Below are 24,369 nucleotides of genomic sequence, written 5' to 3'. Positions count from 1 at the left end.
TCGCCCAATGGACCTTTCAACAACTTCCCATGCGTCACAGGATTACAATAACTCCAACTTGCAAAAGGCATCTGACCTGGTGGATATCGTCCCCTCAAGTCCATCAGGACAGACCCTTTGTTCCTCCTGCCCCGGTCGCCACGGTTACAATGGACGCCTCCCTGATCGGGTGGGGGGGGCATTATCAGGGCAGGATGGTCCATGGCACTTGGCAACCTTTCGAATACCACCTGCACATAAATGTCCTAGAGATGAGAGCAGTGCTTTTAACGTTGCAAGCCCTCAACGACTCTCTTCCCCTGGGAACTATTGCAGTCCAAACGGACAATATGTCCGTAGTGTGGTATATCAACAAACAGGGCGGAACCAAGTCCTATCCACTGTGTCGAGAGGCTCTCAGACTTTGGCAGTGGGCAATCTCTTCTCAGCGGTTTCTGATAGCAACGCATATCCCCGAGAAATCCAACATCATAGCGGACAGGTTGAGCAGAGCTATTCTCATGCCTCACGAGTGGTCTCTCAAACAATCAGTGACGGAAGAGATTTTTCAGGAGTGGGGCCTTCCTTGCTGCGAACTTTTTGCTACACCTCAAAACAGCAAATGCCCAGACTTCTTCTCTCTCTTCCCCCTTCCAGGCCATCCCCCCAGAGACGCTCTAACCCAAGATTGGCCCCGGGGACTTCTTTATGCCTTTCCCCCTTTCCTCTGATACCTCAAGTAATTCAGAAAGCAACCGCCTTGAGAGCCAAGTTGATTCTCATTGCCCCTTATTGGCCTCGACAGATATGGTTTCCATTCCTACATCGTTATATCTTGGTACAGCCATGGCATCTGGACCCGATTCCAGATCTTCTGACCCACCAGTCGGGGCAGCTGCACCAATCCATACCTTCTCTCAACCTCACTGCTTGGTTGCTCCACTTCCATCCTTAGCCAGGCTTCCTATGATTTCTAATCCCGTCCGGGATATCATAGTAGCTTCCCTTAAATCTTCTACTAGAAGGATTTACACTAGTAAATGGCAACGTTTCTCCTTCTGGGCAAAAGCTAGGAATATAGACCCCTATACTGCTCCGATTCATTCGGTCTTGGACTTCCTAGCTGAAATTTTTCATTCAGGATCCTCTTCCTCCACAGTAAAAGTTCAGCTGGCAGCCATTTCGAATTTTCATATAGGCTTTTTGGACCGCAGCATTATGTCACATAAACTTTGCAAGGCATTCCTTCGAGGTATCTTTTTACTTAAACCTCCGATTAGAGACCCCCCCCACCACAGTGGGATCTAAATTTAATTTTAACATCCTTGATTCTCCCCTTCAACCCATGCGGCTGCCTGTTCATTGAAATTTCTTTCTTGGAAGACACTCTTTCTAGTCGCCATTACTTCTGCCAGGAGAGTATCTGAGCTTCATGCTCTCTACATTCGTCCTCCCTACTTAATCTTCCACAAAGACAGGGTATCTCTAAGGACTAATCCGTCTTTCTTACCCAAAGTGGCATCGCAGGCGAACTTAAATCAATCCATTGATCATCCAGTTTTTTCCCAAATTATTCTCTTCGAGCTTTCCTGATCCAGGTGAACTCTGCTAGAGGACGCTAGACTCAGTATGATTACTCGAGGGACCCATTCCTCTAGGAGCCAGACATCAACTCTAAAATCCTCCCCTTTAATCCTTCCGAGGACGAAGGCCAGGCATACCTGAGGCGTTCGGATCCTGCGCAGCCCTCTTTTCCACCTCTGCACGTTGTCTCCTCTTCCACCTCTCTTATGGGCCGTGAGTGGCTCGGAGAGGCATGGATGGCTAATTGGATCTCGTGGAACCTATTCCACAGAGGCCTTCTAAATTCAGCCACAGCCCCACCTGATAGGGCAATATTTGACAAGAAAAGGTGTCACGGGTGTTGATGCCATGGTGGTGGCTGCAGCCACTTTTCAAGAAGGAACTAGCTGATCCTTCAGTACCTGTCCATCCCTCCTCCCCTAGCTCAAGGATTCTAGGACTATGGACAGAGTCACCGGCCAGCGGATTTTTCTTCAGCGACCTTTGGGCACATGCAATCAGCTGAACTACTTTGACTGTCACTTCACCTGCCTTCAAAGAGATGTTCTTAAAGAGTTGGGAGAAGTTTTACAGGATCTAAAGTCCAGCTGCTGGGTCTCCAGGATAAGATTAGCTCACAGCTAGGAATCCTAAACTCAAAACTGTTAACTCCTCCATGTGGCTCATTTCTTATGCAGCCCGATGGAAGCGGTAGGAAATGCCGCAGGCTTACAGGAGTGGCTTTAAGGAGTCAGTCCACTGGATGCTGCTTTGTAATTTTGCAGACCCCTTTCAAGGCGTCCTTCACAAACTCCCCTTTTGATGGTTCGACCTTGTTCGGACTTACTCAAGTGAAAGACACTTACTTTGACTGGAATCAACAAGATGGCAAGATTCCTCTTTCTGCAGTAGGGTCATTTCTCCACCCTTCAAGACCCTACCCAAAAGGTCAGAAGGGAGGAAAGAAAATGTGGTTCATAAATCTCAAGGGAGTCACGCCTGATTACATCGAGGTCAGTTTACCCCAGAGGCAGAGGGGTAACAACAACAGACACACTTCCCCCTAGGGGGCAAAGAGGGGTCCACGCAGAATCAGGTGATAGCAGAAACCTCTTTTCTGATGACAAACCCTTCAGCATCCACTGAGATGTTGCCCGATTGTCCACCTTCTCGGAGGCAGTCGGGAAGATTATCAGCTGTGCCCTAGCCAGCCTGGCTTTCCCTTTCTCAAGACAAATGGGTACAGTCGATTATATCCAAGGGTTACATAATTCCCCTTTATTCAAACCCCAATTCGGCAAAGGAACCCTTCCAGGCGTTCCACCCAGTCTAAGGGAACTAGCAGTACCAGAGATATCAAAACTGCTAGCAAAAGGTATCCAGCCAGTCCCAGCAGACCAAGTAGGATCGGGAATCTACTCAAGGTTTTTTAGTACCAAAAGACAGGGGACTGGAGACCAATATTAGATCTGAAAACTAAACAAGTTTGTAAAGAAAACAAGATTCCGGATGGTCACGCTTGAGTCCATTCTACCCTTTCTGGGCAGGACAATTGGATGTGCTCGGTAGATCTTCAGGATGGCACTATCACATACAAATTCACAGGCGCTCAGAAGATTTCTCACTTCGGCTGGGGACCAGTCACTTCAATTCAGGGCCCTGCCCTTTGGACTCACTACAGCCCCCAGAGTGTTCACCAAATGTATGGCAGCGGTTCACGGCTCACCTGAGACGTCAAGGATTCAAGTGTTTCCATATTCAGACTACTGGCTCCTCACTGCCACCACCAGGCATCAACTTCTCCAAGCCAGAGATTATACCATTCACATTTGCAGAGGGCTAGGATTTCTATAAATTTCAAAAAATCTGCCTTGTCGCCTTGTCAATCTATTACTTTTATAGGTGCAAATTTGGACACCGCATAACTTTCAGCAAAGTTAACAGACCAAAGGATCTTAGACATTCAAAGTCACGTCCAGGTGTTTCTACTCAACAACAAAATTCAGGCCAGATTTGCACTGAAAGTATTGGGTCTTATGGCGGCCGCCATAACTCTTCTTCCCTTTGCCCGCTTTACATGCGTCTTCTACAATTGATGCTCTTCGCCCAATGGACCTTTCAACAACTTCCCATGCGTCACAGGATTACAATAACTCCAACTTGCAAAAGGCATCTGACCTGGTGGATATCGTCCCTCAAGTCCATCAGGACAGACCCTTTGTTCCTCCTGCCCCGGTCGCCACGGTTACAATGGACGCCTCCCTGATCGGGTGGGGGGGGCATTATCAGGGCAGGATGGTCCATGGCACTTGGCAACCTTTCGAATACCACCTGCACATAAATGTCCTAGAGATGAGAGCAGTGCTTTTAACGTTGTAAGCCCTCAACGACTCTCTTCCCTGGGAACTATTGCAGTCCAAACGGACAATATGTCCGTAGTGTGGTATATCAACAAACAGGGCGGAACCAAGTCCTATCCACTGTGTCGAGAGGCTCTCAGACTTTGGCAGTGGGCAATCTCTTCTCAGCGGTTTCTGATAGCAACGCATATCCCCGAGAAATCCAACATCATAGCGGACAGGTTGAGCAGAGCTATTCTCATGCCTCACGAGTGGTCTCTCAAACAATCAGTGACGGAAGAGATTTTTCAGGAGTGGGGCCTTCCTTGCTCGCGAACTTTTGCTACACCTCAAAACAGCAAATGCCCAGACTTCTTCTCTCTCTTCCTTCCAGGCCATCCCCCAGAGGCGCTCTAACCCAAGATTGGCCCCGGGACTTCTTTATGCCTTTCCCCCTTTCCTCTGATACCTCAAGTAATTCAGAAAGCAACCGCCTTTGAGAGCCAAGTTGATTCTCATTGCCCCTTATTGGCCTCGACAGATGGTTTCCATTCCTACATCGTTATATCTTGGGTACAGCCATGGCATCTGGACCCGATTCCAGATCTTCTGACCCACCAGTCGGGGCAGCTGCAATCCATACCTTCTCTCAACCTCACTGCTTGGTTGCTCCACTTCCATCCTTAGCCAGGCTTCCTATGATTTCTAATCCGTCCGGGGATATCATAGTAGCTTCCTTAAATCTTCTACTAGAAGGATTTACACTAGTAAATGGCAGCGTTTCTCCTTCTGGGCAAAAGCTAGGAATATAGACCCCTATACTGCTCCGATTCATTCGGTCTTGGACTTCCTAGCTGAAATTTTTCATTCAGGATCCTCTTCCTCCACAGTAAAAGTTCAGCTGGCAGCCATTTCGAATTTTCATATAGGCTTTTGGACCAGCATTATGTCACATAAACTTTGCAAGGCATTCCTTGAGGTATCTTTTACTTAAACCTCGATTAGAGACCCCCACCACAGTGGGATCTAAATTTAATTTTAACATCCTGAGTTCTCCCCCCTTTCGAACCTGCGGCTGCCTGTTCATTGAAATTTCTTTCTTGGAAGACACTCTTTCTAGTGCGCCATTACTTCTGCCAGGAGAGTATCTGAGGCTTCATGCTCTCTACATTAAATCCTCCCTACTTAATCTTCCACAAAGACAGGGTATCTCCTAAGGACTAATCCGTCTTTCTTACCCCAAAGTGGCATCGCTTAACTTAAATCAATCCATTGATCATCCAGTTTTTCCCAAATTATTCTGATAGATGGAACAAAAATTACATTGTCTTGATGTTCACCGCCAACTCAGATATTATCTAGACAAAACTAAACATTTTAGGAAATCTGATCAACTGTTTCTATCCTATGCAGAGAACAGAAAAGGCCTTCCAGTTTCCATGGTGACTTTATCTAGATGGCTGTCTTCTGTGATTACTTACATTTATCAGCTCAGAGGCAAAGAGTTGATTTCTAGGCCAAAAGCCCATTCTACCAGAGCTCTAGCTAAATCTACAGCTTTTCAGGCTAGACTTCCAATAGACACTATTTGTGCAGCAGCCACATGGGCCTGTCCTCATACCTTTGTTTCACATTACAAATTAGACTTGGCCTCCAGAGACAGAGCAAATTTTTGTTCCACCGTTCTCAAGAGTCTGTTCCATTGAGCCACCCAGGATAGAGGTGCTAGGGACGCGGTCCCATCCAGCAAGAATGAAGGCGAGATTGACAACTTAACATTAAGAAGTTATGTACCTACCATAACGTTCCATGTTAGTTGTCTTCTCTTGCCCCTTCTTTCAACGTCCCGCCCTCCATCCCCCTAGCCTGGTCAGACCGAGAAGATTATGCCTCTTCTCTTAAGAGGCTTTATCCCTTTTCTAGCTAATCAGCTTTTAGTGTCACTAGATTAGGTTGATCCCTTTCAGAGGATTATGATATTATGATTGTCATTTTTAGTATTGTTACCTTTTCTTCCTCCTCTACAGTTGGAAGAATATATTCCATAATTTCCTTAGCTACCAAACGAGATCTGGGTAGTCTCCGCCTTGCATCATGGGATATAGGGTCGCCTCGAGCTGGTAAAATTAGCTCTCGAGCTTAGGTACGTTTAGTCGGGCCGAGGATCCGACTCGAACCCATCCAGCAAGAAAGAAGCCGAGAGAAGACAACTAACATGGAACGTTATGGTAGGTACATAACTTCTTATTTTGATTGCTCCAGACTGGCCATGCCAACATTGGTACGCCCTCCTGCGCAGTGTGTCACTGTTATCTCCATGGCACCTGCCTCTGACTCCTTCCCTGCTGTCTCAGCAGGGGAACCAGATTCTGCACACTCGACCTCCAACACTGAACCTTGCAGCCTGGCTAATTACTTAATCTCTCCTTTACCATCCCTCAGCAAACCTGTGATGGATATCATTTGAGAGGCAAGGAGGCCTAGTAGTAGAAAATCCTATGCTGAAAAATGGAAAAGATTCTGTGCCTGGAACCAATCTCAAGAGATGAGCACAGCAGCGCCCAATTTACCTCAGATTTTACAGTACTTAACTGAGATGCTTCACAAGGGCCTGTCTTTTTCCTCCATTATAATCTACGCCTCAGCCATTTCAGCTCATTATAACACAGAACCTCCCCTCTTCTCTCATCCACTGCTCAAGCAGTTCCTCAGAGGGGCCAAAAATTTGAGACCACCCAGGAGAGCTCCAACCCCAGCCTGGGACCTTAACTTTGTCTTGGAGAAACTCACTCTACCTCCTTTCGAGCCAGCTGCTACTGCAGACTTAAAAAATTCTTTCTTGGAAAACGGCTTTCCTTTTAGCAGTCACTTCAGCTAGAAGGGTATCTGAATTACAGGCCCTTATGGCAGTGGAGCCTTTCATCATCTTTCATGCGAACAGGGTGTCCCTCCGAACCAATCCGTCCTTCATGCCCAAGGTGGTATCCAGTGTGGCTCTTAATTAGTCCATTCATTTGCCAACCTTCTTTCCCAGTCCACAGAATAAAGGGGAACGGATACTGCATTCCTTAGATGTGCACAGACAACTTAGATTCTACTTGGACAGGACTAAACCTCAAAGTTGCTGGTGGCATTTGCTGCAAGGGCAGAGGGGAAGGCTATTTCAAAACAAACCATTTCTAAATGGATAAGCCATTGCATTCATTTCTGCTATAAGCACCATGGAAAACCTATCCCCCAGGGGATCAGACCTCACTCCACCAGGGCTGCATCTACCTCTACAGCCTTTCTCAGAGGCGTCCCTACCAGGGACATCCTAGAAGCTTCTACCTGGAGTTCTTTCGCCAAGCATTATCATTTGCCAATTTTCTCTAAATCCTGAGCTGGCTTTGCCACTGCAGTCTTTATAGCTGGCCCTAATGCTATCTAAATTCCTTCTCCCAACTATAGTTTTGGGAATCTATCCAAATGTAATGACTGCAACAGTGAAACACGAAGAACATAGTACAGTTGTGTACACTTACCATAAATTCAGATGTTCAAGTGTATTCACTGTTGCGGTCCTGGTTACCCTCCCTCCAGCCCCCTAACTTCATTTGGCTATACCTCTATTTTCCTTTACTATGCTTAAAAGCCTTTTTGGTGTATTTGCTTTTTTGTTGGAGGCATATCTTTGTGATTTTGTTTAATTGCTTCCCATTAGGGGGCACCTGACATCTGGGCCAAGAAAAACTGATGCAATGGTGTCGGCTGCATGTTTTATACTCCTGACGACATGGAAGAAGGGACAGCAACCGATGCAGGACCCAAGACTTTGTTAATCAGGCCAACTGATGGCTACCTGCAAGCAGATAACCCAAATGTAATGACTGCAACAGTGAATACACTTGAACATCTACTTTTATGGTAAGTGTACACAACTGTACTTTTTAGTGTGTCAGACAGTACTAGGTTATGTAACCTTTTGAACTGCATCCCCATAGTACTGTCTTAATATTTATCATGCAAGTTACTGGATGCATTTGATCCTTTGTTCTTTGTCTCAGAACATTTCTCCTTCACTTAATGTAAATGAAGGAACAAAATATCTGGGTGCGATATTTAAATTTTACTAATAACTGTTGCAAGTGGTAAATCCAGTGTATCCAAGATGACCTATTTGAACTGCTTTCTTTTTCTCTCCCTTTTTCAGGAAATAGGTGATGTGGAGAACTGGGCAAGGAACATCGAACTGGACATGAGGACTATAGCAACAGCTCTTGAATATGTCCACAAGGGGCAGCTCCAGCCTGCAACATCATGAAAGTAGTTTGAAATAATACTTTGGTATAAATTTTGCTATAGCATTATAAGGGCTGTTTGAACTCCTTCGGGAGCGAAACCTGTACATAACTTGTGGCCTGCCATCCTGTGATGTGAATAGCAGCAGTATCAACTCCAGCTTTGTATTGTGTTGGCCTACTGAATATTGAGAACATAATTCTATATCTGCTGTCTTTCTGTGTTTGTCATTTTATCCAGGAAACCTGAACTGTGTACCACTTATGCCAAAATCAGGTTTTCTTTCTGCCCGGTATGAGTGCTATACATTTTATATAACTTTTTCACAAAGTGATTACAGTACATTTTATGCACTGTTATATGTGTGTTCTCTCTATTTTGGAATACTTTCTCTGCCTTTCTAAGTGATGCTTGCAACTACTGGGCACCAACATCAATTTGCTCAAGTGAAAGTGCACTTCAGAACACACAGAGCTCATAGTTGTATATTGGAAATGTAGCATTAAAGGTTTTTGTTGTCCAGACTACCAAATACAAGAACCTGATAGGGTGTGATAAAGCAGATGTTTAGCCATAAAGAAAACAAGACTTGGCTGTGTTGAATGTTGCCTTTGTTTTTAGGAACTGGCATGAATTACTAATTTTTCTAAGCCTTCTTAGGTATGCACAGTAGCCAGATATCTATGCATCACCATTTGGTAAATCTGGAAAGACCTGTGTGTTTCAGGTGGAAGCAGGGTTAGCATATGGAACCATTCTGTTTTCAAGTTGGTGGTTAATTTTGCTGCTCTTGCCAGCTGCTTGTAAGTAACATTCTAAATATTTTATCAGTGTAGGTGCAAGTGTAGTATCTGAATTAAAAAAAAAAAATCTGACTTTGTTTTTATGATATATTTTTGCGTAAGTATCTAGTGGTTGCACTGTGGTACAAACTGCTGATAACTGGATTAGTAAGAACTAGAAATTTTTAAACTGATCCAGATACTACCTAGATAACATTTTTTCAGTTCTGGCATTGTATTAAATTTTTATGTATTCTTTTTACATAACGTTGCCAATTGCAGCACAACTTTTCCTAATCAAGGAGACAAATACTTTAAAATAAGAGTTGTGGGTGTCACCACATTGTGGCAATGATCTTTGTACCTGTGAGGGCAGTATATTTTCCCCTCCGATAAGTATATATAAAATCTCTTAACTGTATGGTACATTATATTTTCTCAGTAATTTCACTCTGCATTAAAGAGCCTGATGAAAGTAGTGTGCACAATATTTGTAAGCTTGTATAACTGGATGCTGTTGCATCTGTCAAAATGTTTTTTTTCCTGTTGTGTGATGAAACATAGTGAATACTTTGTGGGTGCTCCCTCTCAAGTTTCACAGTACTGACCCCAGCTGATGAAGTCTCTCTCATTTGTTTGTGTCCATGTGTTCTCTTACTGGAGTAATACTTGGATTGTGAGGGGACCCAAGCACCAGAGATACTTCAGGGAAGAGTTATTTTTAGTGTTGCTTTACACTTAAGGGTCAGGGACAGCCTTGCATAGAACCAAATGATTGCCAGAGTTATGGTTTTGCAAGAGCTTCCTCCAGTTTCTTTGGATAATGTCCATTACCTAGATTATTTGGCAATCTGTTTTGCAGTTCACCTGCCCACATTGGGGCTGCAGTAGAACTGGAAATCAAAAACGACTGCCACAGATATGTAAACCACAAAAAAAATGTATGTACCTCTAGCACCTCAGTACAAATGCTTTCCAGGACAAGTTATGTTCTCCCAGCACAGTCCCTGTTCTCCATTTAAATATGTAACAGTCACTTATTTATCCCACAAGGACCCTCCCGCTCTTGGGAATACATTGTTAAAACCGTTTGGGAAATACCTGGAGTGGTATTATTTGTTAATGTAGTGGTGTAGAACTGGGATTCCCGGCATTAGGCTGAGGCTTCATTCTGTATGTTAATCTGACAAGGAACCAGTACATGCAGTAACATTTTGAATACCTCAGTGACATAAGCATGCTTGCCCTGTCTCTTCCTTGAAACAGTTCTGTCCTAAAACACTACTACCAGCTTTTTCCTGAGGTTTAAGCAGTTTAAGCAAGAATGTCAGCAGTTCAACACCCTTACTTCTTGCATCTGCACAGTTCTATACCATACTGGCCCTGTGCAACACTAGGGGCTGCACCAGGAAGCATGCTTCCCATTTCTTAATTGCCACTAACACAATTTGCATTTCACCTAACATGTCATTGAAAAGGTTACTCATTCAATGTCAGGAAAGCCAAGACTTATCTGTAGTTGCTAAATTATTAACCGGGACCACCACAGAAGCCACCTCTTGTACCAAGATCTAGACCACAATGTGAACACCTGTAGAAAGTCCTAGAGCCTCAGCACAGATGCCCAAAAGAGAGTTTAGATGCTCATGGTCTTCTTCAGTGCTCACACACTGGCTGTGATGGACATTGTCCAGTGCAGGCATGGTTCTATTGGTCATTCTTGAGACTCTAATCAGGAGTTGAGAGGCCTGAGGTACACCAGACCTCTAACAGTGTCTTGATCTTTTTCTCTGTCCACCTTCCTAGAGAAGGCCTCCAAGACCTTGCTGAAGGTGAATTATTGTATTTATAAATGGTTTAACGTGCCTGTCGTCTGTAGACAGCCAGACTGGAAAGAATGGCTGCCTGGACACTTGCTCTAGGACAGATTGTTTTGAAATGTGCTGTCTCATGTAGTCAAAATCACTACCACCTGGTTCTTTGATGTATAGTGGGCTCCTTAGTCTCCAAGATATAGTTCAGAGTTTGACCAGTGACCCAGGGTGGTTCTTTTTCTACTGTCCTTGAACTGATACTAGTTTGCTAGAGAAGATTGTGATGTAGCCATGTCTGCTGGGAATTTGGTGCTCCTATGGCATTGGACTTGCTTGTTCTTCTAGAATGAGATAAGTGAATGGATGAGAAGATACGGTATAGCAGTGTCTTCCACTGCAGTGGCCTGTTGCAGTGCCAGTAAAGTGCACTTCCACACTCAATCTGTGCTGTTTCTCCTGCCTAACAGTGTGATTAACATTTTTTTTGTGCCTGCCTTGTGGTAAAGGCATAGTCAGGCCTGCAGGATGTTAGCAGGTAGCAACATTATCTTCCACTGTCGTAGTCTTGCTGGGTAAGGACCTTTGAGGGTTTAAAACTGAGGAACCCTCCTTGATGTGTCCTGTGGTTGTTAATCCTTTTGACCAGCATGCCCCCACAGTATGTTTTGTCTGAAAGTTTCTGCTGTTTGGGTGAATACTTCAACTACTTAAGTTGTCCCTTACACCCACCATTTTGTGACAGTCCAACATTTCAGATTTCAGTCCTTGCTGGTAAAAATGTCCTGTGTTCATGGGTCCTTTTTATTTTTCCTGTGTGTTTTCTGAATTTGAGTAGAATTGTATAAGGTGGCATCTGGTAGTAATACACTGGGAGAGTGTCTTTCAGCACATTTTGGATGGATCAGAGTTTACCTGAGACTTTAACTGGAGAATTGCTTAGGGATTTGTATGTCACAGAGGAGGGAGGTATGCATGGTCTTTGGATGTTCGAGTCCTCCGTAAGTGCACATCATTCCTGGATAACAGGTGCTTGGTTCTACTTCTACTGCTTCATCACTGTAGGGCTGGATGTAAGGCCAGGGGGAGTTTGCCCCTTGGGAGGTACTTTCTGGGGCGTTTTCCTTTCCTTTATGCTTCATAATCAGTCTTGCGGCTATATAGTCTGTGTGCGGAGAGCATTCCTTGGAGTCATGGATTGGGTGTTTTCGGGGTGGAGGCAGCTGCTGCTTCTAGATTTCGAGATGTTGCCTATTCACCCCCTTAGATGGGTCAGAGGGGTCTCAAGATGAGCCTGTCCTTGGTGTTCAGCTTAGGCTTTTGAGGTGTCGGGTGCTTGTTTAACTTTTGGTGGGATCTAGAATTGTGGGTGTGTGACTTTGCCCATTTGGCATTTGGTTGGATGCCAGTTTCTGGCATTGTTCAGTCTTCTGCTGTTCATTGTGTGCTTCTGTAGGTGCATACATGCCTGCCTCACCCAGTCTAACTGTCATTGTACAGAAATGTGTAAGCTAGACCTCAGAGTTGGAAGATTCAGGGTTTTAGACTTCAGAGTTTAGGGGGTTGGAGCTCCACCTCTGGTGATTTTTTTTTTCAGGGGAGTCTTTGAGCCAGAAAAAGCTCCAGAATTCCCTTATCTGGCTAATTGTGAGATGAAGCCTCCTTTTAAGGAACTTTTGTGGTGCCCGAGCATTTTTACCCATCCTCAGACCTGAGGTGCTTCCTTGCCAAACTATGTGGTTGTCAAGTCTCTTAGAGCTAGCATTTCTTGATTATTACAGAAATCTAAAAGCATCCTTATTCTACTTGCTGCTGCCCTGTATCCTCCTTCAGCAGACTGGAGTGACATCTTGTCACAGTATCCCAAGGTTGATAGTTTAATATTCTTTTTTGGCCCACTGCTTGCTAGCCATCATCTCATTTGTCACCAATTTGCTTATTTATTCCTTTTGCAAGGCAGGAGCCAGTTAGCCCATTTATTTCTTCTGTAGAGCAAGGCTGTCCAGGCAATTGTCAGGAGTTTTTGCTGTACCCCATTTCCTGTAGCAACTGAGTGCACAATACTGGCTCCTGCATATGTGCATTGCTGCTTATGCCTGGTTCCAGCCACAGCATATGATTGCTTGTCACCCATGCTCTTGCCATGTCCTACCTACTGCTGCTAAACACCTTATACTGCTGATAAACCTAGCCTCCCCCAGGTGTAAGTACAGCACTGGGGGTTAACCTCACATTCCCTAGCATAAGTGACATGGTATTGGGTGCTCCCTCCTTTCCTACGTATGTAGCCCGTTCAGTGCCCAAGCGAGTAGCCAAAAGTGGGACATCTTGGTCATACCCAGGGTTTTATGCCCCTAAAAACCACAGAGCCTTTTTCACTGCTGATACTACTGGTTGTGGCAGGCATTCAGTGTGACTCAAGCCTGCACCTGATTATTATTGTGCAGCAGGCAGATTGGGCCAGAGAAGGAACACCATAAACAAGAAGGTGTATTTTTGCCATAGTGGGGCTTGAAATCCTTAGCTTTGCATCTTTCCTGTCCATGAGCCAGGACGTCTTTGCTGATGGGAATATTTAACTACTGTAGAGATCCTCCCCAATTCTGTGATCACAGCAAATGTCTGCATCAGTCTGGAGACTGTCGTCATGATGCTACAGCCCCATCTTAACACGTGTTTTTATTTTCTACAGTGGATGCCTTGGTATGGGCAACAGGTACAACCATGTTCCTGCTGCTTATGGTTTGGCTGTATTCATTGTCCTCCACCTGAAGATTACCTTGATAGTCTTTTGCTGGATTTTCCCCATGAGAGAAATGGGCTATTTGGGCAGTCTTCTGTTCCTGCTTAACACCTTCTTTGGTGTGTTACACAGATTTCCTTGCTTGCGATGGGGGGGGGGGGGTCTTTGTCCTTGGTGACTGTTTTCACTCCTTGAAGGATGAGGGACACCTTGCAGGTACCCTGAGTATAGGGTCAGGACTGCCCCACTTGTTCCTGCCTTAATGATCTGTCAGGCTTGTCTTGAGGGTTCCCTTCCGTCTCCTCTTCAGCAAGTTCAGTTTCCAGTATCACATCATGTGAAAGATGGTTCTGTAGTGAACCCCTGGAAAGGTGGCACTTGGCTGGATTATTCCATTCTTCCCTTTCTCAGCAGGGTTCATTGGGGAAACCTTATAGCATGCTTCGACCCCCATTGCCTTTGGAGGGGGAGGAGAGGCTGCCTCTCTCCCCTTGAAAGAGTGCTGATGTGTCCTTTGGCTTGGAAGTATTATGTCTTCATCCCCCAGAGAGTAGAATGGCCATCTGTCCAGTACCTGGAGAAAGGTCCAGTGGATAATTGCTTTACATAGCCCACTCTTGGGGGAGGGGGGAGCTGTGTTCTCTACAGTGGTTCAGGTGGACTTACCTACCTTTTCCTTTCTGGAGGAGGCCTTGAAGTTCCTCAGTCTTTGAAATTTGTAAGTGCTCACCACTGGCAGTAGCTTGATGGGAGTAAAAGTGTTTTTCATCCATTACTTGTAATACTTTAGTAGGAGTTGCTGACTGGAGGGGGGTGTCCAGTGAGAACCCTTTCAGTTCCACTGTGGAAATCCTTCAGAGTCCTTATTAGGCTACATTGCCCTTTCAGGCTTTCTGTCTAGAGGGCCTTCTGTTTCTTGCAACTGTCCTTACTCTGCCGGCCATCCTCATTTAGGCTTTATTCTACTGTGTATGAGGTAGCTCAGATTCTAAAAACTATGCTGCTGAAGTGAATTATTTTCCCCTTGGCGTACTAGTTCTTGCATTCTCCATATTTGGACCAGTTTATTTCTGGGTGTTGGACTAAAACATAAGTTCAACAGCGGAGAGGTATTTTGAACCTCTAACCTACCTATGTTCCTTCTGCTAGTGTCTTCGAGGCAAGAGTCTGGGGTGAGGTGGCTTGGGTGAGCCACTAATTCATCCTGTGGGTCCTGAATCTTTTTGTGTGTCATTCTGGTTGAGACCACTTTTAAGTTACTTCCATTCTCAGCATGGCAGGGGTCTTTATATGGGTCTTGGGTGCAGGGGGGCCCAGAGCCCATGCCTATCCCTACTCCTTCCTCACATGAAGCTGTGGCTTCTGAGTTAGGGTATCACTGTATTTATTAGCTAGTATGATATTCTGTGGTCAGCAGCTTGTGGATACTTCTCCGGCACCTCCTGAATGTGAGAACCTACCCTAAAGGCCAGTTCTGGATGGGGTTTCCATTTAGAGGCAGATCATGTTTACCTTATTAGAATGTTTGTGACTCTCCTCTCTCTCTGCTGGATTGGTAAGCTTTTGGGGTGGGGAGGTTGCTGTTCAACTTTTCTGATTAACTTCATGGTATAGTTTAATGGCCCTTTTCTTTTCTGGTAGTTGAGGAAGGATGCAGATCATTGTTGTCTCTTGGTAGTTGGTTAAGCCCCAGGGCCTGGTCTGGGTAGGTACCAGCTAATTCTGTAGCAGGGCTTGTGACCAAGTGTTTGGGAGTGCAAAATACTTTTGTGGGACTGCGCCCTGTAGGAAAATGACCTAATGTCATCACTAAACTCAGCACAGACCTTCTTACCCTTATGTTACCAGTAGCAAGCAAACGCTTCAGTGCTGGTTCCCCATCACTTGACATTCTGTGGGTGATTGTTGTACACTCACCCATGAGTGGGCTCAACCCTGAAGCTGGGAATGGGGCATGGGATGTCTTCAGGTTTATTTGGAAAGTCTGAAGACTTAAAGATCATGGTCTGTGATATAGAGGCTCAATGAAGCTCATCTGTGTAGCTCAGCCGTAGTTTGACTCTTCCTGATGAAATCATAAAGTTCAGTAGTTACATTGTTGACTTCTTTCACATACCCTTCTCTTTTTTCCACCAGAATGTTGAAAATGCGGACGTCCTGAGTCATCCAACCCAAAGTTAGCTGGGCTGCTGTTCTGACAGCATGGAAGAACTATGGCTGTGTACCTGTGACCCCTAAGAAGAGCACCCCATACAAGCCCCATCTGAGTGGGTACAGTCTCTCAGCAGGCATCGTAGTGTATTCAGTCCATCTTAGGTTCCACATAGTATAACATTCTATTTCTCTTTCCTCAAAGAGCTCAAATCTTTGGAGAGTTGTGGTAAGTGAGCCTTCTAGGGATTCTGAGTCCTCCTGTTATCTCAGCTGTCTAAATTCCAGTCCTTTCGGGTGGACCACTCCCTGGGAAAGCTTATGGACCTTCTTCAACCTGAGTTCAATAAGAATGTGATTCAGGCTCTTCTGCTTTGAAAGTGTGCTTCCATATAACCAGCCCACTGTAACTTTGTACTGTTGCTGTGACAAGGGCCACAGAATCACTTTGTGCCAGTACATGATGGAGTGGCTGAGACCATCTTCCATGCAGGAACTTCGACTGTGCCCTCCTTTTCATCTTCCAATAGACCCAGCCTATGAGATAAAAGGAAGAAGCCTTCTTGCACTGTAAGAAAAACTCTTATGCTTTACATAGTTTTGCTACCTCCAGTTCTGACCAGGTTTCCCAAGAAGGATATTTTAACAGCTCTCTGCAACAGTTTTGACCGTAGTGGTGATGGTGTGGGTAGGTCTGTAATTTCAGGCATATGCAGAATGGTCTGGTTGAGACTTTCTTCCTTAGTTCAGAATTTCATGGACAGATGACCCCTTTTAAGTGGTAAGTTCTTTTTTGACTTTTGTCAAATTTAAAATAGCTTGAAGAAATGTATAGTCTTCAGTGAGAAGCGATATGAATAGAGAGATGGAATCAGCAAGAGAAGGAAAGTAGTATTGCTGAGAGTTCATCTTAAAGTCTGAGTGAGTATCTTCACATGGTGGCCCATGTTACTTTTTTACAAAATCTTACAAAGATTATATTGATATGTAGAATGTATTTTTTTTCGTGGAGAAAGGTTAAAAAAAAATATTTAAGAAACTGAAATGGTCCCAGAATAAATTATCCAGTCGTGACATATGCACTAGTGCCTAAGACTGGAAAAAGGCAATACAGAATTCTCTGAATATGTAAATATTCCTGCCACAGAGCTAGGCCATACTGAAGTATCCTCCCTGTGGTGGAAGAGAGATGTAGTTAAAAAAAAAGACAGGATATTCAAAAGGCATATAGGCAATATACTGGTGAAGATGAGAAAGTGGTTATGCAACAAACACAGAATTTGTGCCCAAAGTAAACACCTTGACCATTAGACCAACCCCCAGCCCCACAGATGATATGTAGGAAGAGGAAGAAACAAATATTTGTACAAAAAACTGTTAAAGATCTTAAATTATCTGTAGTTTTTAATGCAACAGATCAGAGAATTTCATTACCTAGATGAAGAAACACTAGAACACCCGATAGAGGAAGTGACAGAGGAATAAAAATTATAAAAGGATCTATAAAATTTAGATAATCAGAAATGTTGAAGTCATTGATCTGATGTTGTTGATCTTCATTCATTCCTTACTGATGGGTGTCAGTTCTGTCCCCGGAACTGAGTCAACAGTTATAATAAGCTCGTGCCAGCCAAACACCTCTCGAGCTAAGTCTTACCCATAGTGCCCCTCTCTATATTACCTCAGGCGTTGTTTGCCTCGTACGAATCAAGCTATCTCTCAGCTAAGTCCTTGAAAGATTTTTTGAAAATTGTCACTTGTTAAACCTTCCTTTTGTTTATTTTTATATACGTTGTTAGCCTATTGTTAATCACATATTTTCGCTTATTTGTGTGTGTGTGTCCCTTTTCTTTCTTCCTTTTACCAAGTTTGGTACTCTTTGTACCATTGCTGGTACAGACCCTCCCTTACATCTAAGATATTTCCCATTACCATTGTATTCCCAAAAAAAAAAAAAACTCCTTTCTTCTACCTTGTTGAGAGTGAGTTTTCTTTCTGCTTTTGATCGTTTTAGCTTTTGTGGTTGAAATGTATACTTTTTTGTGCCAATATATCTGAGAAAAAGAGTACAAATGGTTTTAAGTGCTGTGATCAGTGTGACAGGAAGATGCCTTATATGGCCCGCCATACATCTCATGTCTACTTTCTCGGGGTGCCACACCTATCTGTAAAACCCCCTTGTGAGATTTTTTCAAGCTTTTAGCTCCCGCACGCTGACGGAACATAAAAATAAATTTGTTAAGTCTCCTTAAATCTTCTTTCATGGAGGCAATCTTTGAGGCGGTGGGTTCATCCCCTCCAAAGAAAGAGCATAAAAAAGAAAAGTGAGTCCTTACTCTCCTCTCCTCACATGAGTGAATCCAAATCGTTGGAGCCAAAAGCAAAAATCTGTAAATTGGCACCATCATCCTCAGCACCGGGGCCTCAAACCCCTCCATGGTGTCATCTTCAGTTCCAGCACCTCAGCAGATGACTATGGTGCCGCCCTTGGCACCTATTCCTCAGACTTCAACACTGATTCAGACAGCAATACCGACTTCCCTTTCGGCACCTGAAATCATCCCAACACCGGTCACTACCCCTCTACCTGTACGTCATGCTGGTCCTTCAGCCTTGGTGCCGAAAGGTGAAATAACCCCTCAGACCTATACTCCCCTTCGGTGGATTCGTTTCTTGGTAAACAATGTAGCCCCTTCTTAGAGCGTCCTGATTCCCCATCGGGGATATCCACCCACTCTTCCCGGAGCCTTTTGCAACTGGACATAGTGAGGCTTGTGGATCAGTTCCTGGCAGCCAGAGGTTTTCCAACACCCTCCAAATCTTCCCTCCCACCTGGAGTCAAGGATTTTTCTCCACGGGCTCCTACATACTTTCCTCCTCTGATCTCTCTGTAGGTATCGGAGCCTTCGACACCAACGCCAACCCTGGTTCCAGCTTCTTCAGCACCATTGGTAGACCTTATCATGGCTCCAGATTCTACCTTTTGGCCTTCAACTCACTGTGATCATTAGTGTGGCACCTATTTTTTCCTTGGTGCGGTCTACTACAGTTCCGGTTGTGGAATCTGGTCCTCCTGTGGCTTTTTCCCCTGGGAGTGGATTCATCGAAGCAGCATGTGACCCCAGTCCCAAGGTTGTCTTTCTCTGTTTCGGGCAGACCTGCTTTCCAGGTGATGGAGAGGGCGCTTGCCTCGGCAGGCTCCCAACTGGTACCTTAGGTGCCAGAGACCCATATTATACCTTTCCTCTGAGCCACAGTTGACAGCCCACTACTCAAGGACACCAGGCATAGGAACCTCAAGACATCCTTCCATAAGGTACCCACTCTGCAGAGTCCTCCTCAAATGCCCCCTGTCGAGGAGGTGCCTCGCAAAAGATCATGCAGGCGGAAGCAGGTGGATTCCCCTGAAGAATCCCTCACTGAAGATGCAGACTACGATGAAGGGGAAGGGTCCCCACAGTTGTCCCCTGAGGGATGTCTCTTTTGGAGACATACTGGAGATCCTAAAGCAGCAGGGGGACTGGACGTCCACCACCCATTCCTCTGAGGAGTCTGTATTCTTGCAGGCTTTCCGAGCCCGGCCCTCTACTTCCTGGGTTGACCCCGCCTGCAGATGACCTGGTTCAGCTCATAGTGCAGCGCGTCTGGAAGAATCCGGATACCATTTAACCTATTCCCCGGAGACCAGACAAAATTCTTTGTCCCCCAGAGGACAGTCCACTCTGGTACAAAGGCCTGCCATTAGATGCTATGTTTGTGGTGGTGGCCACTAAGAAAGAGCTAGTCGAGGAGAGTTCTACTTGTCCATCCCCCTAGCAGGGAGTCTCTGACAATAGACTTGGGAAGCGGGTGTAGTCTTCAGTGACCTTCACCATCTGGCACACTTCACCTGGCTTTAGAGAGATCTAATCTCAGAACTCTCAGAAACCCTTGCAGGAGCAGTTGCTGAAGGGGTACATGACAAAGTTGCCTCACAGCTTGCCACCCTGGAATCTATTTCTAACTCCTCCATGAGGGCGATTTCTCATTCTACCGAAGGTGCAGCTAGAGCAGCAGGTGCAGGCGTCGTCATGAGACATCACACCTGGATGCGCTTATGTGATTTTGAGGATCCCTTTAAATTTTCCTTCTTGAATGCCCCATTAAAGGCCTCTTCTGTTTTTGGCCCTAAGGTAAAATACACTTAAACCAGGTGTGAAAAGGATGGTAAGACTGTGTCTACAGTAAGCGTATGTTTTTCCACCCTTCCCAATGATCCTATTCTAGGAATCAGAGGAGTGGAAAATGTGGTATAAGAAATCCCAGGGTCCTTTCCGTGACACACGTGGTGAGTCGTCCCCCCCCCCCAGAGCAGAGGGGGCAACTCAATTGGAAGATGCCCCTTCAGAGGCAGGGGGGGTCCGTGTAATCAGGGATCCAGAGATTCCTTCTTTGGACAACCCTATCAGCACTCCTGAAGAGCGGCTGTATTGCTTACCTCTAGAAGCAGTCATCAGATGATTTTCTCTGCACCACCTTGCCTGGCAAACAATAACCACAGATATTTGGGTGCAGACAATAATTGCCAGAAGTTACCACATCGCTTTCGACTTTTACCCAAGTCAGCCAATGCATATTCCTGATGTTACATCCAGTCAAAGGGAAGTAGCAGCTCAAGAAATCCGAAAGCTGCTTCAGAAAAGGGCCATCCAAAGAGTTCCACAAGACCAGATAGGATCCAGATTCTACTAGAGGTTCTTTTTAGTGCCAAAAAAGCCAGGGGGACTGTAGGCCAATTCTGGACCTCAACATCGTAAACAAATTTATCAAACAAATGAAATTCCAGATGGTCACGGTTCAGTCTATACTTCCTTTTCTGGAGAAAGATGATTGGATGTGATCAATAGATCTACAGGACATGTAATACTACATAAAAATGGACAAATGCTCCAGAATATTCCTCCGCTTCCAGTTGGGAGCCAATCACTACCAATTCTGAGCGCTACCCCTTGGTCTCTCTACTGCCCCCAGAGTGTGCACCAAATGCATGACAGCGGTAACAGCTCACTTGAGGCTGCAAGGATTCCGGGTGTTTCCATATTTAGATGATTGGCTCCTCACTGCCCCAACCAAGCATCTACTGGTTTCAGCCACTCACTACACTCTACAACTAGTGGAACACTTAGGGATAGCAGTAAACAAGGACAAGTGCAACTTGATTTCTTCTCGAAGATTGGAGTTCATAGGAGCAAATTTTGACATTCAGTCTTGCCTAGTCTCCCTCCCACTCTTGAGACTGGAAAGACTCAGATCTCAACTCCGGGTGATAATCTGTCAGGACAAATCTCTGGCGAGGGCAGTCCTCCCAACTATTAGGGTTAATGGCAGCATCAATAACAATAGTTCCACTATCAAGACTACACATGAGACTACTACAGTGACTTTTACTAACGCAGTACTCCACTTAGACTCACCCTATGTCCTTTCAAATCAGGATAACAAATCAGTGTAAACAAAATTTAATTTGGTGGATGAAGCCAGAGGACCACCTATGGAGTCAGTTTCTCTCCCTCCTCAGTCCAGAGCCATAGTGACCATGGATGCCTCCCTGATGGGGTGGGTGGGTGCATTTCCAGAGAAGGACAGTCCAAGGCACCTGCTCACCCCTGGAGGCCAATCTTCAAATCAGTATCCTGGAACTGAGAGCAGTGCTTCTAGCATTGCAAGCATTTCAACCTGTTCTCCCTTCAAGAATGATTGATATCCAATCCGACAACATTTGAGTAGTCTGGTACATCAACAAACAAAGGGGAGCCAAGCCCTACCCATTGTGTCAAGAGGCCATGAGATTTGGCAATGGGTGATGGCTAACACCTGCTTTCTAATAGCAACGCACATTCCTGGGGATTCCAACGTAATTGCAGACAAATTGAGCATGTGCATACTCCTGGCGCACGAGTGGTCCCCTCAATCCTGTCATAGCGGCGGAAATCTTCAGTCGCTGGGGCTAGCCTTGCTGCAGTCTATTTGCGTCCCCCGCAACTCACAAATGCAGCAGCTACTTTGCCCTAATTACCCCACAGGGGAAGTCCCTGAGGAATGCTCTGCTGCACGATTGGCCCACGGGACTTCTTTATGCATACCCTCCCCTTCCTCTGATCCCACAATTTTTGAAGAAGGCTCTTTGGTTAAAAAGCAGAGTAATTCTCAGTGCACCCTACTGGCCCCAACAAATTTGGTTTCTCTTTCTTTGGCCTCACCTAGTACATCAACCATGGATTCTGGATCCAACTCCAGAATTGCTGTTGCACCCACATGGGTTGATGCATTCAAAAATATTGAGCTTCAAGCTGACAGCGTGGCTCCTCCACTTCTAGTAATTGCCAGGCAAAACAACCTGCCCTTGCCTGTCTGCCACATTCTTCTGGCTTCCCATAAACCATCCACCAAGAAACTTTAAGCAAATGGAAAAGATTCATAATTTTGTCTCGTAAAAATGGAGTAAATCCCTTTTCGGCCCCGCTTTCTACGGTGCTAGATTACCTAGCTAACCTTTTTCATTCAGGAGCTGCAGCTTCAACTAATCGAGTTCACTTGGCGGCAATCTCCAATTTTCATAATGATTTCAAGGACGCTTCCTTGATTTCACACCACCTCTGTAAAACATTTTTGAAAGGAGTTACATACAGGCCTCCCTTCAAACAACCGATTGAGCCCTGGTATTTAACTTTAGTTTTAGAAACCTTGGCTTGCCCTCCCTTTGAATCTGCTGCCAATTGCGATCTGCAATTCTTATCCCAGAAGACTTTATTCTTGGTGGCCATTACCTCAGCAAGGCAGATTTCTGAGCTGCAAGCTTTATGCATAAAACATCCTTGCATACTGTTCTGTAAGGACAGAGTATGACTCTGGACTAACCCCTCTTTTTTTACCCAAAGTTATTTTAGACTTGACTGTTAATCAAACGATTGATCTACCAGTCTTCTTTCCAAATTTTTCTAAAATAGAGGAGTGTTCACTACATTTGCTTGATGTGCATAGACAATTGCGTTTTTATCTTGACAAGAAAAAATCGTTATGAAAACCTGACCAATTATTTGTATCATTCTCAGGACCAAAACTGGGAAGATCTGTTTCCAAAGTTACTTTATCTAAATGGTTGAGAGATTGCATTTGCTTTATTTATCAATAGAACAAAGCTTCTCTACCATCTAAGGTCAAAGCACATTCACCCAGATATGTTGCCTTCCATGCAGTAGTTTCCATGGATGACATTTGTGCTGCAGCAACATGGGCCACTCCTCCTACCTTTGATATGGTCTCCATGGGGAGAGCTTCCTTTGGTTCAAAGGTAGTCAAGAATATTCTTCCATAGGGTCTCCCAGGAAACAAAGTAGCTAGGGACTCTGCCCCATTAGTAAGAAATGAATGAAAATAACATCAGATAAAGAAGTTCTAACCGTAGTGATCCATTCCATCTGTGTTGTTGATCTTTATTCATTCATTACAACCCACCCACCATCCCCCTCCGAAAGACTCCTGGAGGATCAGAAATGGCCATAGCCTATGATAGGAAAGCTGCTTAGATAAAGCCTCCACTTTCTTCCTTGCGGGCAAACTCGATCTGAGGTAATATATAGAGGGGCACTATGGGTAAGACTTAGCTCGAGAGTTTTTTTGTCTGGTGCGAGCTTGTTAGAACGGCCAACTCTGTTCTGAGGACTGAACCAACACCCATCAGTAATGAATGAATGAAGATCAACAACACAGATAGAACGTTCTGGTAAGAAAACGTCTTTTTGTGTTACATCAGACCCAAACTACAGTGTGGAATATTAATATGGAAACCTTATAAGAGATTAGCATGGGTAAATTGGAAAGAAGTATATCATGGGCATCCATGGATGTGAACATTTAAGTTATAGTGAAAAATTAAATGTCTGAACTTGTACAGTGTTTCATGTAGATATTTAAGGGGAGACCTTATTCTGGTATATAGGGCATTTAAAGACTGTTACCTTTGGGAATGTTTGGGGTTATTAAACAGTAGTAGAGAATTGTCAATCTGAATAGGAGATTATATAGGAATGAGAGATGTACTAATTGCCTCTTTGAAGAGAGTAGGTGATTCATGGACTAGACTATCAAATTATATTAAAGCAAGCACAAGTTTAAACATTTTTAAGAATGCCTTGGATACTTTATTATGGGAATGATAGTATATTGGCAGGCTAGAAGAGCATTATTATACATGCCTGAAATGTTTGCTTGCATCAGTGTAACCATTTCTGCCCTTTGGAAGGGTCCAAGTCTTGAATTTTACTCTTGTTACAGATGCAACAGATGGTCGACATTCAGATCCTCCTGTGCATTTTTGGCTTTTATGGCTGCTACAGTTTATATGGTGCTATTTGTATGCTTAATGATGAGGATATTGCAATGAACTTTGAGATGACAGTATTACATGTCTGCTATACCTTACTTTAAAAGGAATAAAGGAGCTAAAAAAGGATGGTAGTTGAATGTTTTTTTTCCTCAAATCAATTGAAGTGAAAACTTTCAAAGGGCAACCTATCCAGGTGGCTAATGGTCTATATTCCCTTTTGTTTTACAAAATACAAGAATTTACCCAGTAAATTTAAAGTGCATTTTGTCAGAGTTGTTGCTATTTCACAAAACATTTTAAAGAACTGTTCAGCTGATGATCACACTATGGCTGTGACAAGGGCTTTACTGCATAC

The 24,369-nt window shown here is 44.5% G+C and overlaps 1 protein-coding gene across 1 annotated transcript in view; it reads left to right on the top strand.

Moving 5' to 3' along the window:
- BLOC1S1 (biogenesis of lysosomal organelles complex 1 subunit 1) overlaps positions 1-24,140 on the top strand; it is a 458,694-nt gene extending 434,554 nt beyond the window's left edge. The window contains exon 4 of the mRNA XM_044083726.1: positions 8,074-24,140. Coding sequence (XP_043939661.1) covers positions 8,074-8,184 — 111 coding nt within the window. The 3' untranslated portion in view covers positions 8,185-24,140. The remainder of the gene's footprint in view (positions 1-8,073) is intronic.
- Positions 24,141-24,369: the final 229 nt, after the last annotated feature.

The sequence above is a fragment of the Protopterus annectens genome, chromosome 9.part0 (assembly GCF_019279795.1).
Source record: "Protopterus annectens isolate FY-2018-M chromosome 9.part0, PAN1.0, whole genome shotgun sequence".
Classification (NCBI taxonomy): Eukaryota; Metazoa; Chordata; order Ceratodontiformes; family Protopteridae; genus Protopterus; species Protopterus annectens.
This window is presented reverse-complemented; position numbering and strand designations above follow the sequence as displayed.